Source organism: Lygodium microphyllum, chromosome 18, assembly GCF_053477565.2.
Source record: "Lygodium microphyllum isolate KBCC chromosome 18, Lygodium_microphyllum_v1.1.10, whole genome shotgun sequence".
Classification (NCBI taxonomy): Eukaryota; Viridiplantae; Streptophyta; class Polypodiopsida; order Schizaeales; family Lygodiaceae; genus Lygodium; species Lygodium microphyllum.
Genome location: NC_141152.1, coordinates 43,318,050 through 43,333,263, shown reverse-complemented (window position 1 = coordinate 43,333,263; position 15,214 = coordinate 43,318,050). Strand labels below are relative to the sequence as shown.

The 15,214-nt window shown below is 41.4% G+C and overlaps 1 protein-coding gene across 4 annotated transcripts in view; it reads right to left on the bottom strand.

Annotated features, from left to right (window-relative positions):
- LOC148020808 (general transcription and DNA repair factor IIH subunit TFB1-1-like) overlaps positions 1–15,214 on the bottom strand; it is a 153,681-nt gene that overhangs the window by 113,725 nt on the left and 24,742 nt on the right. For all 4 annotated transcript variants that reach the window (XM_087698619.1, XM_087698617.1, XM_087698620.1 and 1 more), the window contains one exon: positions 11,489–11,567. In XM_087698619.1, coding sequence (XP_087554745.1) covers positions 11,489–11,567 — 79 coding nt within the window. The remainder of the gene's footprint in view (positions 1–11,488; positions 11,568–15,214) is intronic.

The following is a 15,214-nucleotide window of genomic DNA, read 5'->3' as shown; positions in this document are numbered from 1 at the left end:
CTTACTGACAAAATTTAATTCAGTTGTTAATCAAATCTGCCAAATTGTTTAAGCACGTGTGATGCACATGGCAGTTATTTCATGGCAACAAGCCAAGGACCCCAAGGACACAATGGGTGTCAAAGAAAAAAGTTATGATAAGTTATGCTAGCAGGGCTTTGAGGGTCAGTTGGCGTCAATTTTGACCCTAGGACAGTTGTTTGGCTAATAAGTGTCGGTGGTGACACTAAGAACTAGAATTAATTAATTAATCAATGCCAATCTAAGGGCCAACAAAGATTGGGGACCACTCCAAGTTGCAAATGTCTTAGCTAATCTAATTATGGATGGACACATTTAATTTTGGGTAAGGTCAAAAGGGCTGAAATTAATTTTAGAGATTATTTAATTCTGAAAATTAATTAAAAGGTTGGATAATGCTCAAAAATGGATTTAGAAGGCTGCCATTTGGCAAAAACGCCCATCAAATTGAGAAAACGTTTTGGGGGGCTAGGTCTCAACCATTCAGTTGGTTTACAACTTGAAAGAGAGAGAGAGAGAGCTTGTCCATTTTCTTATCAGAGAACGGCAATTTGTTGCAGAAGACAGTTATCTAGGGACCTCAGCAAGCAGGAGGAATTGATCGCCAATGAGATCTCTCGAGAGCGAGCTCACAAGCAACGACTGATCACAACAAATTACATGAGTAAAATCTCTACAAAGGCCAGGAGCTAGAAAAAGGTTAACAAAGCTAGCCGTCTTTGACTCTTCCTTTCTACGAAAATGGTATACTCTACATCTCCAATGGGTACAAGAGGGATGTCAAATCATAACCAACATCGAGCAGAGACACGTAATCAAAATTGTTGAGTATGACCCTACCTATGTGGCTCCTACCTCATTCACAGTCTTGGCCATCACACATAAACAACCTTTAGAGCAACATGTTATAGCCCACCCCTATTTCAATTGAATCCTAACCCAAAAAGAACTGTATATTGCTAGCAGGATGAACTCCAATGACTTCCTCACTTATGTCTTGACCTAGATTACACATATAGGCATTGTTTGAGCAGATCTCAGCCAAATTTGGTAGACAACATAGAGATCTCTGTTATGAACCCAAATTTCTACACAAATTAGGGTTTTACAGTCACCTCAAGACCCATGTCAATTGGGAAAGGCATTGTACACTAAATTCAGGACCTCAAGTTTGTGTAATCGTCGGGGAATTCAAATACTAGCCCATTCATTGTAATTTATAGCAGCATTTGGCCAGTTGGTGATTCCATTTGTGCAAATCCTAGGTGAAAAATCAAGCGGCAGTTGGCTTGAATTAATTATTGATTGTTGCTATAGCAAAGAGGCCTTTTAGAATAGCAAAGGAGATTGTGAATCTCAGCTTGTAGTCATTCCATTAGCATTCAAGGTAAAGAAATACCGAAAGGGGCACCAATTTGGGGCCAATAGGGTGTCCAATGTCCAAGATTGTTAAGGTAAATTGTTCGTTTCAATTTATGTTTATTTGCTTATTGCTATAATTAAGTGCCTAATCAAGAAATTACCACCCTCTCCAAGAAGAAAGCTTGAATTCATGGTTCCATTGGCAAGATACTACTCAATACCTTGATTTGGTGGGCCCGAGGCACCTAATTGCAAGCCAAAGCTTTGTGCTAGAGCTGAATTTTGCTCTCAAGTTAGAAATTACAAGCAACATGATGTTCCAAATGTGGACAATGCACACAAGCAAATGATGCCAATGAGACAATTGATGCAGATGCAAGGCCAAGTGCCAATCCAAAGATTTTTGGACAGTAGGGCATGCAAGCAATGATGGGGCAGCCAGGGTACTTTGGTGGTGGCACTAGTTTCCATGCTATGCTGGGTCAAGAAACGCATACGGGGATGTATGGCACTACTCCTTATGGTATGTAGCAACCGATGCATGGTATGCAAGGCCCAATGTATTCACATATGGATGATAATATGCATAACCCCATATATAACAATAATGACATGATATTGGGGCACAAAGTAGCTAGTTTGGCAATGCATATAGGAAGCCCACTATGTTTGAGACTCATGGTATTAATGTTCCTCATGCAAATGCTCCATTTGGCGTTGGTTTTTATAAATTCAGTAAATGCAGCCTTTTTGTAGCAGCAAGTGTATGACAACATGACACCCAAAGGGGCAACAAAAGACTGTGATGACAGTGGAAAAGTAGTGAAGTTTAAGTCCTTCAGTGGTGCACAGGATAGGCTGAAAGCTTTGACTTTCATTCAACAGTTTGATGCAGCCTATTCAAGGGAAAACTTCACTAAGTCATATTCGAGAATCGAAAGGCAGCCACTTTCTTAAAAGGGAATGCATTGTAGTGGTAGTCCACTCTTTTGATGCAAGGTAGAACACCGTCAATATGGAAATAATTCAAGCAAATGTTTGCATCAAATTGATTGGCAAGTACCTTTGGGGTGGACATCATGACAGCTTGGAATAAGTTGGATGCTAAGGAATGCAAGAATTTGAGCAATATAATAAGAAGTTTTGGGATGCATTGCTACCTATTACTTCTTACCGCCCCATACCCTATCATGGCTAAGTGAAAAAATATATTTGTGAGCTACCCAAAGAAATCAGGGATTTTCACATTAAATCCACCGTATCTAGTATATCTTAGCTTATAGAGACTGTTGCTATAGCCGATGCTCTGCTGCGTGGAAAAAATTCCTACTTCCTAGAGAGTGGGAGAAGTCGAATAAAAAGTTGTTTAAGGCTAAGAGAAGGGGCGGATCTGAAGATCGGCCTGAAAAGAGGCCAAAACAGCAAAGAAAGGGCTCAAAAACACTAACACAATGTAGAGAATTGATGGCTGCAAATAAATGTTTTATTTGTGAAAACGAGGGTCACATTGCAAGGAACTGTCCCAACAGGCAATAAGCTGAAAAAACAGAAAATCTGGAAGATTCTAAAGGAAAAAAGCCCAAAACATCAATGGGATTGGTGCTTGATGTTGTTAGTGATCAGCCCAATGATAATGCTACTGAGTTGTGCAAAGTGCGGAGCAAAATTAGGGATCAGCATGCATTGATTTTCTTTGATAATGGTGCATGAGCCAACTTCATCTCTGTGGACATGGCCGCTCCTCTAAGCATCAAAGAGAATGAGATGGGACCCATGGGGGAAGTTGAAATGGCATGTAAAGGCCATGCAGAGCCCATCACACCACTCATTGGAATCAGCCCAATGATGATGCTACTGAGTTGTACAGAGTGCGGGTCAAAATTAAAAATCAGCATGCATTGATTTTCTTAGATAATGGTGCATGAGCCAACTTCGTCTTTGTGGATATGGCCGCTCCTCAAAGGATCAAAGAGAATGGGATAGGACCCATGGGGGAAGTTGGAATGGCATGTAAAGGCCATGCAGAGCCTATCACACCGCTCATTGGAAAGCTTCGGTTGCATATACAAGGATATGTGGACAATAAAGAGTTCTTCATTGCTCTAGTTGAAGGTTATGATGTATTTCTTGGTATGCCATGGTATCATGATATGCATGCAGTGATTGATTCTCGTGCAAAAAAGATTACTATTCAGCATAAGGAAAAGGCACTCACACTTGTTGTACACTTGAAAGGTGAATCTGTCCCTGTTGTATCTACAACTGTCATTTCTAAAGTAATGAAAAATCATATTAGAATGTACTTGGCTTTTACTAAGAATAAATATGATAGTGGGAATGTTGGGAACATGTCTAAGTTAGACAAGAATCGCATGTCATTTCTGAAAATGTATGCTGATTGCTTCTCTCAGTCACTTCCACGGCAACTACCACCTCAAAGGCCAGAAGATTATGGCATAGATCTTATCCCTAGAAGTTGCCCATCCAATAAGCCACCCTACAAAGTCAGTGCAACCCAACAAGAGGAGATTATGAGTCAAGTAAATGAGCTGTTAGAAAAAGGGCTGATTCAACCCAACTCATCTCCCTTTTGTTCTCTAGTGCTTTTGGTGTAGAAAAATGATGGTTCATGGCATATGTGTATTGATTATCGTGCTCTAAACAAGATCACAATAAAGACTCACTTTTCGATTCCTCGAATCGATGATGTTATGGATGGATTGAAAGGGACAACCATGTTCAGCCGTATAGATTTGAAAAGTGGGTATCGTCAGATATGCATTAGACCGGAAGATATGCCTAAGACAACATTCATGACATCTTTTGGATTGTATGAGTTTTTTGTTATGTCTTTTGGACTTACGAATACTCCTGCCACTTTTAATCGAATGATGGATCGATCCTTCAAGACACATAGAGGATTTGTCTCAACACTTTCTTTCATGACATGATTGTCTATTCAAAGAACGAGACAAAGCATAGAAGACACTTGGACATTGTGTCCAATGAGCTGCATGAGTATAGACTGCTTATCAATGACAAGAAAGCTGAACTCTTTATACATGAAATCCACTTTTTGGGACATATTGTATTTGCTGATGGTATTCACATGGACCCTACAAAGATTTGAGACAATACGATCATGGCCACCTTTGAGAAATGTACATAAGATCCCCAACCTCTTGGGTTTATGTTCTTACTATAGGAAGTACTTGTGAAACCAACCTTCCTCCTTGGATAGGGTGGTAAATAACCTGATTAAGCACTATCTACAGCAATTAACAAATTCACAAAACTAAAATGCACACTTTTCCATATAATCTTGGACATTGAACACCCTGTTGGCCCCAAAGCTGGCACCACTTTCGGTATTTATATAGCTTAATTAAAAAAGAAGTTGATGTACAATAGGATTCTCTCAATCCCTTTCGGTATTCCAACTTCCCTTACTCAACACAGTGCATAGTTCTACGAGCAAAGCTTCATTTGAGGTGGTTGAGGGTGGCAAAAAGGTACCACCTATTCTGCAAACTAAGGATAAGATCTTTTGAGGCTGATTGTTATGTGAAAAACTTAGATGTAGCATGTGCAAAGCTAAAATATACACTTCAGAGATCACAAGAAAAGCAAAAGAGGACAGCTGATCGCCACAGATATGCTTTGCAGTTTGCAGAGAAGGGTGATTATGTATTGTTGTGTTTTGAAAAGGCAAGGCTGAAAAAGATGAAAGAAAAAGAAAGATTGTATCCGAACGCAAGCCCTTTCATGTGTTGGAGAAGATCAGAGATGTGGCATATCGACTGAAATCACCTCCACATTGACGGTTACACAATGTCTTTCATGTCAATTTATTGAGGCCTTTTCATGGTGATGTGCCAGAGGATACGTCTGCTGAAATTCAGCCTGAGGTTGAGGAGTTAGAAGAGATTTTGGTACCTAAGCAGAGTTTGGCACATAAGGAAAGAAAGCTCAAAGGTAAAGTTTCCAGGAGATACTTGGTGAAATTTCAGAATTATTCACCAATGCATGCCAAATGGATGGAAGAGGATGACTTGGCAAACCATCCTCAATTGTTGCAGCTTTACCTAGATGCCTTTCAGTTAGAGCCAACTTTTTGGGCTCCGTCAGGTTCAGCAAAGCAAGGGTCCAGTATATTGTCTGATGCTCAAGGGGAAGATAGCACTTCCACTCCTCTAGTTATGGACAGCTCTCATATATAGTGGATCTTGGATGTATTCAGCATGCATCCGAGGTACTGCGCTGACAGTATGTTTGCCATGAGGTCACTACTTAGTGTACCAGTCACTGTGAGATGTATGCAGATAAGTTGAGTTTCACCCGGACACTGAAACTATACTTTTGCGTCAGCTTATGATCAAATTGGCATGAATTTTGCCTCAATTTTGAGACAAAAATTTAATTCAATTTTCAGCTCAGCTTTTGATCACCTTGAGAAACGTTTATGGTCACTTTTTGGATCAGTTTTTGCATCACTTTTTGCATTGATTGCTAGTTAGTTTTTGCAATGAGAATCAGTTTGGGGTCACATTTGCAACAGTTCATGATCAGTTCTCAGATCAACAAGTGATCAGTTTATGATCAGATTATGCTCACTTTTCAATGATTTACATCTAGTTCCATGGACAACAACATAAGTTATGATGCCATTGATGTTTTGGCCATGGAACTAGATGTAAATCATTGAAAAGTGAGCATAATCTGATCATAAACTGATCACTTGTTACAGTGTGAACTGATGATGAACTGCTGCAAATGTAACCCGCTGGGGAGTCTTATGTTATATTATGATTGGTTGGTAATTTTCAGCATGTGTTGGGCATATAAAATGGTTGAGCAACAGTGCGCAATGTTGTGTTCACTATGATGCCTTGTGGAAATTCCAATCCACTATTTTTCTTTTGATGCATTTGATAATGCAATCGTGGACGATTGCAAGGATTTTAAGGGGAAGGGCTGTCATGAGGACATGTATTTTTGAAACCTCGCTTAATATGTTGATTAATTTTTAACCACATGGTTAAGTAAATGTTACACATATGAGGTGTAACTCAGGTTAGAGTAAATTTACAAGCCCGGGACCTGAAGAAATCACGGGATATCAAAGGCAAAAGTTACTATAAGTTATACCGCAGAGATACTTGGTGGTATCTGGTGCCAGGTGTTGGCCTAGGTCATTCATTTAGCCATAAGTGTCAATTGGTAACACTAGAGAAGTGGCATTTAATGGTACCTAACGCCAATCTGATGGTCAAAGATAGCGCAAAGACACTTGGGAATTAAAGTTGCCTAGCCAATTTAATTACTGGTGAGTCATATTATTTTCACGGCACCGAAATAATTATTAGATTAATTTTCAGTATTTAAAGATTGAAATTAATATTTAATTATAAAAAATACTGAAAAAACCATTTGGGAAGGCTACCACTTGTCAAAAATGCCCATGCAAGACTTAAAAAGTCTTTAGGGACTGGAGAGAGGCATTTTTAGTGTATTTCAACTTGCAACAGAGAGCAAGGAGATGTTGTTGGTCTGATTTGCAACCATTGGAGGACCTTCTCTAGCAACCAAGGGCAGGAGAAGACCAATCAACAGCAGGTGATAGCATCTACAGGCTGTTGAGACAAAGCACCAGCAGTAAATGACTAATTTTCTTCAGTTCTTTGCATCTACAAGTTGTTGAGACAGGGCGGCAACAGTAAATGACAAATTTTCTTCAATTCTTCACGAAGAAAGTTTGAATTTTCTCTCTCCTTAGCATTCTCTCTTATCTCCCAATCTTGCTCCAAAGATTACAGCATTGAGATCACCAGAGACTGAGAAATTTCAGATTTCTCTATTATAAACCCTAATTTACAACAGCATAAATTAAGATTTAACAACAGCCTTGGGAAGCGTGCCAAAACTTGGAAGCTCCAAGGCTTGGATTTAACAGAATTGAAGCTGTTTTTAGCCTATTCAGGTGAAGGAACCAGCAAATAATTAAATTTGGGGCATTTTCCATCTCCATCAAAGCGGGTGAAGGCCAATTGATTGCCTGAAACAAGGAGCAAACTAGATTAAAGACTTACTCGTCATTTTTAACAATAAGGGGAGTTGGAATACCGAAAGGGATTGGGAGAATCCCATTGTACATCAACTTCTTCTTCAATTAAGTTAAATAAATACCGAAAAAGGTGCCAGTTTTGGGAACAAAAAGGTGTCCAATGTCCAAGATTATATGGTAAAGTGTACTTTTCAATTTTGTGAATTTGTTAATTGTTGTAAATAGTGCTTAATCAGATTATTTACCACCCTATCCGAGGAGGAAGCCTGGTTTCAGCCCTCCCCCTTAAAATCCTTGCAATCATCCTTGATTGCACTGCCAAATGCATCAAAAGAAAAATAGTGGATTCGAATTTCCACAAGGCATCATAGTTAACACAACATTGTGCACTGTTGCTCAATCATTCTATACACATACTAAAAATTATCAACCAATCATAACATAACATAAGACTCACAAAGAATCTTAAAAACATTGCCAGATTATCATGTGACATCATGACTATGGATGACTTTCCGCACCTGCGGATCCCAGAGACGGTAACCCATCTCGCCTACATCCCCATAACCAAGGAAAATACATTTGACACTTTTAGGATCCAGCTTACTTCTCTTGTCCCTGGGCACATGGCAAAATGCCTCACATCCAAAGACACGGAGATGCGCATAAGAGGGAGGTATTCCAGTCCATACCTCCTCTGCAACCTGGAAATCCAAACCAATAGAAGGTGATTTGTTTATGACATACACAGCTATACTACCTGCCTCAGCCCAAAAGCTCTGTGGTAGGCCTACATGGCTAAGCATTCTGTGTACACGCTCCTGGATGGTTCTATTCATCTGCTCAGTCCATGGAACTAGATGTAAACCATTGAAAAGTGAGCATAATCTGATCATAAACTGATCACTTGTTTGCTGATCTAAGAACTGACACTGTTATAAATGTGACCCAAACTGATCACAAACTCATTGCAAAAACTTACCAGCAATCAATGCAAAAACTGATCCAAAAAGTGACCATAAACGGTTCTCCAAGTGATCAAAAACTGAGCTGAAAACTGATTAGAATTTTTGTCTCAAAAGTGAGGCAAAATTCATGCCAATTTGATCATACGCTGATACAAAAGTATAGTTTCGGTGCCCAGGTGAAACTCATACTTATCTGCATATATCTCATAGTGACTAGTACATTAAGTAGTGGCCTCATGGCAAACATAATGTCAGCGCAATACCTTGGATGCATACTGAATATATCCAAGATCCACTATATACGAGAGCTGTCCATAACTGGAGGAGTGGAAGTGCTACCTCCCCCTTGGGCATCAGGCAATACTCTGGACCCTTGCCCTGTTAAACCTGACGGAGCCCGAACTAAAGTCGACTCTAATTGAAAGGTATCTAGGTAAAGCTACAATAACTGAGGATGGTCTGCCAAGTCATCATCTTCCATCCATTTGGCATCCATTGGTGAATAATTCATGTCATGCAAAGGAGGAAGGGAAGCCTGATGCCAATCTTCGTGTGGTGGTACTGAGAACCGTGATCATAGATGAAGATAAGGATGAAGCATCTTAATTGGAAGAGCAAGGTAGAAGTCACCGGCATGATAGCATCAAGAGAGATGCTATAGGATTCACATCAGGAGAAAAAGCCTTCATGCTAATCAAAGAGTGAATCTCCTAGGAAGGTGAAACCATGAAAGGAATGGTGCTCACCCCATCTCTCCAACCCAAGAAGGACCGATGCACACCTGCATGTTAGCCCTACACTAAAAATACAAAACCTTGCAAGAGAGATTAGAATCTGCAAAACAAAGATTAAAAGTGAGATGCTTCAAAGCAAAACAAAACATAAAAATAAAGTGAAATGAAAGATGTGCAATGTGGAGATGTGTGTGTATTACTGAATGCAGTGGAAGACTAAAGAAGGAAAAACTAAGGATCTCACTATCACCACACATGGCCATCAACAAGTCACTCCCAATGAAACGCTTGACGAGGTGGAGATGGGGTCCTAAATGGAAGTGCAAAGAATGACCTAGGAATGGATGCAAAGAGTGTAATGGGTAAGGAGCTAGCAGACCAATCAGCTGATCCTTCACGAGTACTATGTGTGTCATCCCCACTGAAGACGAATCCAGAGTGTAGTAACCACTAGTCAAAGTAGAGGCTAATGAAGAAAAGTGTTGAACATACAAAAACAACCTACTAACAATGCAAACACAAATTGGGCCAATGTTGGAAATGGAAAGGCAGCATGCTGAAAACCATAACGCAGCAGTCTTTGGGACTAAAACTGGAAAACACAACAATATAACTCCTAAAGATGATGGCACTTGATCACCAACAATAGCAGGAGGTTAGGCAACAATGGTAGACCACATAGCATCACTCGTTTGAGGCTAGACATCTAGTGGAAGATGGCTGATGCCTGATGGCTGAAACCTACAAGACAAGGATAGGGCTAATAGTGGGGCAGCCTGTCTATTTATAGATGCAGAAGGATCCTCCCAAATTAGGGTTTTTCATGTAGAACACAAAAACTCTCTAGGACCGCTCCCCATTTAATGACACTTTTGATCATTTGCATGTTTTGGGGCTATTCAAGCAAGGCTCAAAGATCACTGCTTTCCTAACCACACAAGCACAGCACCTATGAAGGGATCTACACTATGAACTGATCAAAATGCATCATTGATTGATATCACCAACTTGAAAGAGTCCTCCATACAACAAAATGCAACATGTCAAATGATGATGGTGATCGTGGGCATCAAAGCAGCCTGACAGCACATTGATCTGCAACCGCAATCACAAGGAATGGCCATTTTTGGGTCCCCTCTCCTATTCCCATCCCCATTTCCCATCTACATGCCTATTTCATGTGATTGTATGGTCACATGGAATGGCAATTCATGGCTGTCCCCATTCCTGTTCCCCGTCCCCATTTCCTGTCCCATGTGACTATGAGCACAGCATAGGAAGCAGTCACCAACTGGTAAGAGTCCACCATTCAGGTCCCAATCAGCACAAAGAATGTCTCCAGCAGGTCATCTGTGTGCAGCAAGGGTGTCACAGGGCTAGGCAGCCTCTGGATGACCGCATAGAAGAGAGGCAGCCACCAAATACAGCTGGGGTGGGTCATGGACTGATGATAAGAGAGACATTATGAGCAGTGGGAGCAGGAGAATCTCATCTAAACAAGAAACAGGAGTCAGTGGTATGAATGGCCACAACATGCTCTTTTATATGTGATTTTGGTGCATTTGTCCTACATGTAAAGTAAAAGACAAGAAAATAAGCCTTTTTGGGGCTGTTAACGAAGAGTAAAATTAGGCATTAATACACTAAAATTTATTGTTAAACATACCATGATTTTGGTTGCTCTACAGGATCCTCTTGGAGCTGGATAGAGACCATGCAAGTGCTTCACAGGAGATTGGAGAGACTCCAAGATGACTCTGAGTAGATGAGGAGGAGAGATGCTTGGCTTCATCTATGCGACTCTAGCACCTCATTTCATCCAGAGCTACAATAGGCATTATAAACCTCTTGATTTTGTGTTGTATCATAAGAAGGCTTGTGTTGTGTTCCAGTACTTGAACTAACTTCCATATATGCACACATGTTTGTGTTCCAGTACTTGGAAATGATGTTTATTAGGGACAGATTTTGAATCTACCAATGCATGATATATTTAGACTTCCATCTAGAAATATTTCTAAATGAACATAGTGGAAACCTTAGACCCATAACATATTTTTGAATAAAAAAAGGTGACACAAGGCTACAACAAAGTAGAAGTCACAGCATCTGACTTCAAAGACATTCTTCTAACACATCAACCTAACAGAAAGCACACTTTCAAAATATAATTGATAGACTTTTTCAAAATACAATTGATAGACTACTTATTCATATGATAATACACAGCACAGTAGTTTCCATTTTTTAAGGGTGCTTAAAGCACACAAACATTTGTTTGCATGCATGAAATCACACACAAGGACCCACCATGCAGGAACATTTTGTAAATCACAGACCTTTTATTGTTTTAAATTGCACGTCGATGTTCGGAGCTGCCTCCGGATCATTTGACACCCATAGAAACTTGTCCCAATTCTGCATTTACACATAAGTGAGAACTTGAGAGCATTCTCCCCATCCTCCCTCTTTCATTCCCTGCCTGCCTGCCTCATTTGTTCCCTCTCCCCCAAAGGATTCAAACCAGTCCGACCTACCAGCTTTACATTGAAGGTATGATCAAGGGCCATCCCACAGCATCACACTTAACACAATGTGCTTTCAAAAACTTTAAATCCACTTGTATTGGTATCACTATGCATGCGAAATTGTCTTCCTCGTTTTTCATACTCAAGCCTCATGTTGAGCCTTTTCTTTTTTGAAACGGCAAGAAAACAAGAATTAGCTACCTTCAATTCAGTTGCTATGCCTGATTGACAAGCATTTTTCACAATTCTTTATTATTCACAAGATTTTGATGTGGTTGAATTTATTTTGCAAGCCTTTGATAGCACCAATAAAACGCATCTTTTTATTACACTACAAATTGAAATAGTAAGTTCCAGAAGTTTCAAAGTCTAATTTTCTGGTGCCAAATTCTGTAACAAAGCAAGGAATCAGGAGCAATCAAGACTTGAGGAGAAGAAGAGCATGCTCAAATATACATGGTCATTGAGTGAGTGGACAGGTTTTTGTACTCTCAAAGATTACAAATGGCATCTAAAACATTATGAAGGGTGTTCTCAAGGCATTTAATAATCTGTGAGTTCCAAAGGCATTTGACAATATGTGAAGTGTTAGCTTTGTACATTCATAGTTGTTATGGTTCATGGCTGGGCATTTGACAATATGTGGAAGTGTTAGCTTTGTACATTCATAGTTGTTATGGTTCATGGCTGGGCAGCACATTACTGTTGCTGGGTGATGCACTTCTGCCCTGGGCAGCACTTTTGTGGTCTGTCTTCAGGTCAGACTTATCTGCTGGCTGACCTGCCTTATTTTGATGGCATTAGTGCTAGCTATCTATAGCCTACTCTCTCTTGCCTTCCATGTACCATTCAGTCATGGAGAGAGGGGGGAGATGTTGAGCTAACATAAGCATTACATGCTGAATTAGCCATTTAAACAGCCCAAAAAATGCTTAATTAATCAAAACCTGAAAATGGTGCACGGTTCAAGAGAGTTTAGCTTCGCTGCCCACACCCCATTCGCAAAGGACATCTCATCCGAAGCTACCCATTGCTAACTACTGTCAGAGTGCAGCGATGCGAATGCGTAGGACAACGACTGAGAGAGAGTGAACTCAGAGAGAAGAGAGAGAGAGAGAAAAGGAAACAGTGTAACGCAAAAAATCTGCGGTGCAGTATGCTGTATAAAAGTGCAGAAATACACAAGGGGGCAGAGGAAATATCTGTGTATGTCTCCGACCTGATGACCTCGATCTCCGTCAGCCTGAGCACAGTCTGTCTCAGCCAACAGATTTCAAGATCAGAATCTAAAATCACTGAATAATCTGGAGTGTGCCACAACCTGGCTATAAATAGCCAAAAATAGGAAATACCAGCCCCAGGCCGGCTGCATTAAATGCAGCCAACTGCAGAAAAACTGACCGACTGCACAGAACTGCAGTCCGACTGTACGTGTGCCACGTGGCACCCTGCCGTACTGTGCTGACGTGTCTGCCTGCTGCCGTACTCTGCTGACGTGGCACTGCAATCTAACTGTCTAGGAAATGACTGTCTAACACCCCCTCTCAGATCCTGGACGGAGCAAAAGACTGAGGGATCTGGAATGCTGCCGAAGAAGAGCCTGGGGAAGCGCCTTCGTGAACAAATCTACAAGATTATCCTCCATCTTGCAATACTCCACATCAATGGTCCCATCCAGAAGCTTCTCCCGAATGAAGTGATACTAGATCTCAATGTGCTTCATCCGAGCATGGAATACAAGATTCCACACCAAGGCAATGCAACTCTCGTTGTCACATCACAGAAGAGTAGGACAAGTCTGGGGGCAGCCAAGCTCCTCCAACAATCTCCGAAGCCACATAACCTCATATGTGGTGGAAGACGCAGCCCGATACTCTGCCTCAATAGAAGAAAGGACTACCGTGGGCTACTTCTTGCTACTCCAAGAGATAACACCTGTACCCAAGGTAAAACAGTAGCCTGTAGTAGACTGTCTATGGTCCACATCGCCAGCCCAATCCGAGTTGCTCTAAATTGCAAGAACCAGATCAAAAGCATCTGTACCTGCAGGATCAGAAATCCCTAAGTCAGAGGCCCCCCTCAAATACCGAAGAATCCTCAGGGCAGCCTACCAATGCACTTGTTTGGGTTCAGTCATGAACCCTGCCAAAAGATCCACAACAAAACAAAGATCAACACGAGTGTTGAGAAACCAAATCAAGGATCCAATCAACTGACGGTAGCGTGAAGCATCCATCACGGGAGAATCTAAGTGTGAAGTGGCCTTCCAATTCGGATCCATAGGAGTAGTAATCGCCCGACAAGTCTCCATCTCAAAAGTCACCAAGAGCTCCTGAATGTACCTTTGCTGAGAGATGAAAATCCCCCTCTGAGACGGATAGATCTCGTGACCCAAGAAGAAATGAAGAAGCCCCAAATCCGTCATCTCGAATGCCTGATGTAAAGCTGTCTTGGTCTCTTGGACCTTCTGTGCATAATCCCCAGTCAAAATCAAATCATCAACATATAACACAAACAACACACGACCAACCTCGAAAGTGTGCACATAAAGTTACGGATTGGCCTCGGAGCGCCGATATCCCAACTTCAACTGAACAAACGAGTCAATCTTCTCGTTCCATGCACGCGGAGCTTGCTTAAGGCCATACAAGGCCTTCTTCAACCTATAAACTTTCCCATCCGAGGATCCAAAGCCACGAGGCTGCTCAACATAGATCACCTCCTGCAAGTTACCATTCAGAAAGGCCGACTTCACATCCAACTAATAGACAGGCCATCTCCTATGGCCAGCCAAGGCAAGAACAGCTCAAATAGTCGCCATACGAGCAATGGAAGAAAAAGTATCATGGAAATCAATGCCTGGGCGCTGAGCAAAACCTTTAGTAACAAGGCGAGCCTTGTGCTTGTCCAAAGAACCATCACTAAGGTACTTGGTCTTGAAGACCCACTTGACACCAATCACCTTCTTGTGAGAGGGACGAGGCACAAGAGACCAAGTGTCATTCCTCTCAATAGCCTCCAACTCGGCTTCCATGGCCTTCTACCAATGATCAGACTGCAAAGCCTCCTTCACTAAAGTGGGCTCACGATCCTACATAACACGGGTCAACAAACAATAGTTGGAGCAAACAAGCTCCGAAGAATGTGCCTGGTTCCTCCGTGACCTTCGCGGTCCATCCTACAGTTCCCTCTATGGCCGGAACTTCCACGAACCGCACATCTCGGCTCGTGTAGACATCCCTCTTGACAAGATCAAACAAACGATAACCTTGGGACTGGGAGCTATAGCTAACAAAAAACTGTCGTCGAGAAGCCGCCTCAAACTTATCATACTGCGTCTTCAAAATGTGCACATAAGCGTCACACCCAAAGATTCTGAAATAAGAGACATCAGGCTTAGTCCCGAAGTAAGCCTCAAAAGGTGTCATCCTGTAAACGGCCGAAGTGGGAGATCGATTGAGGATGTAAACTGCGGTAGCCACTGTCTCGGCCCACAAAAACTGAGGTGTCTGTCGGTGCTCCATCATGGTGTGCGAG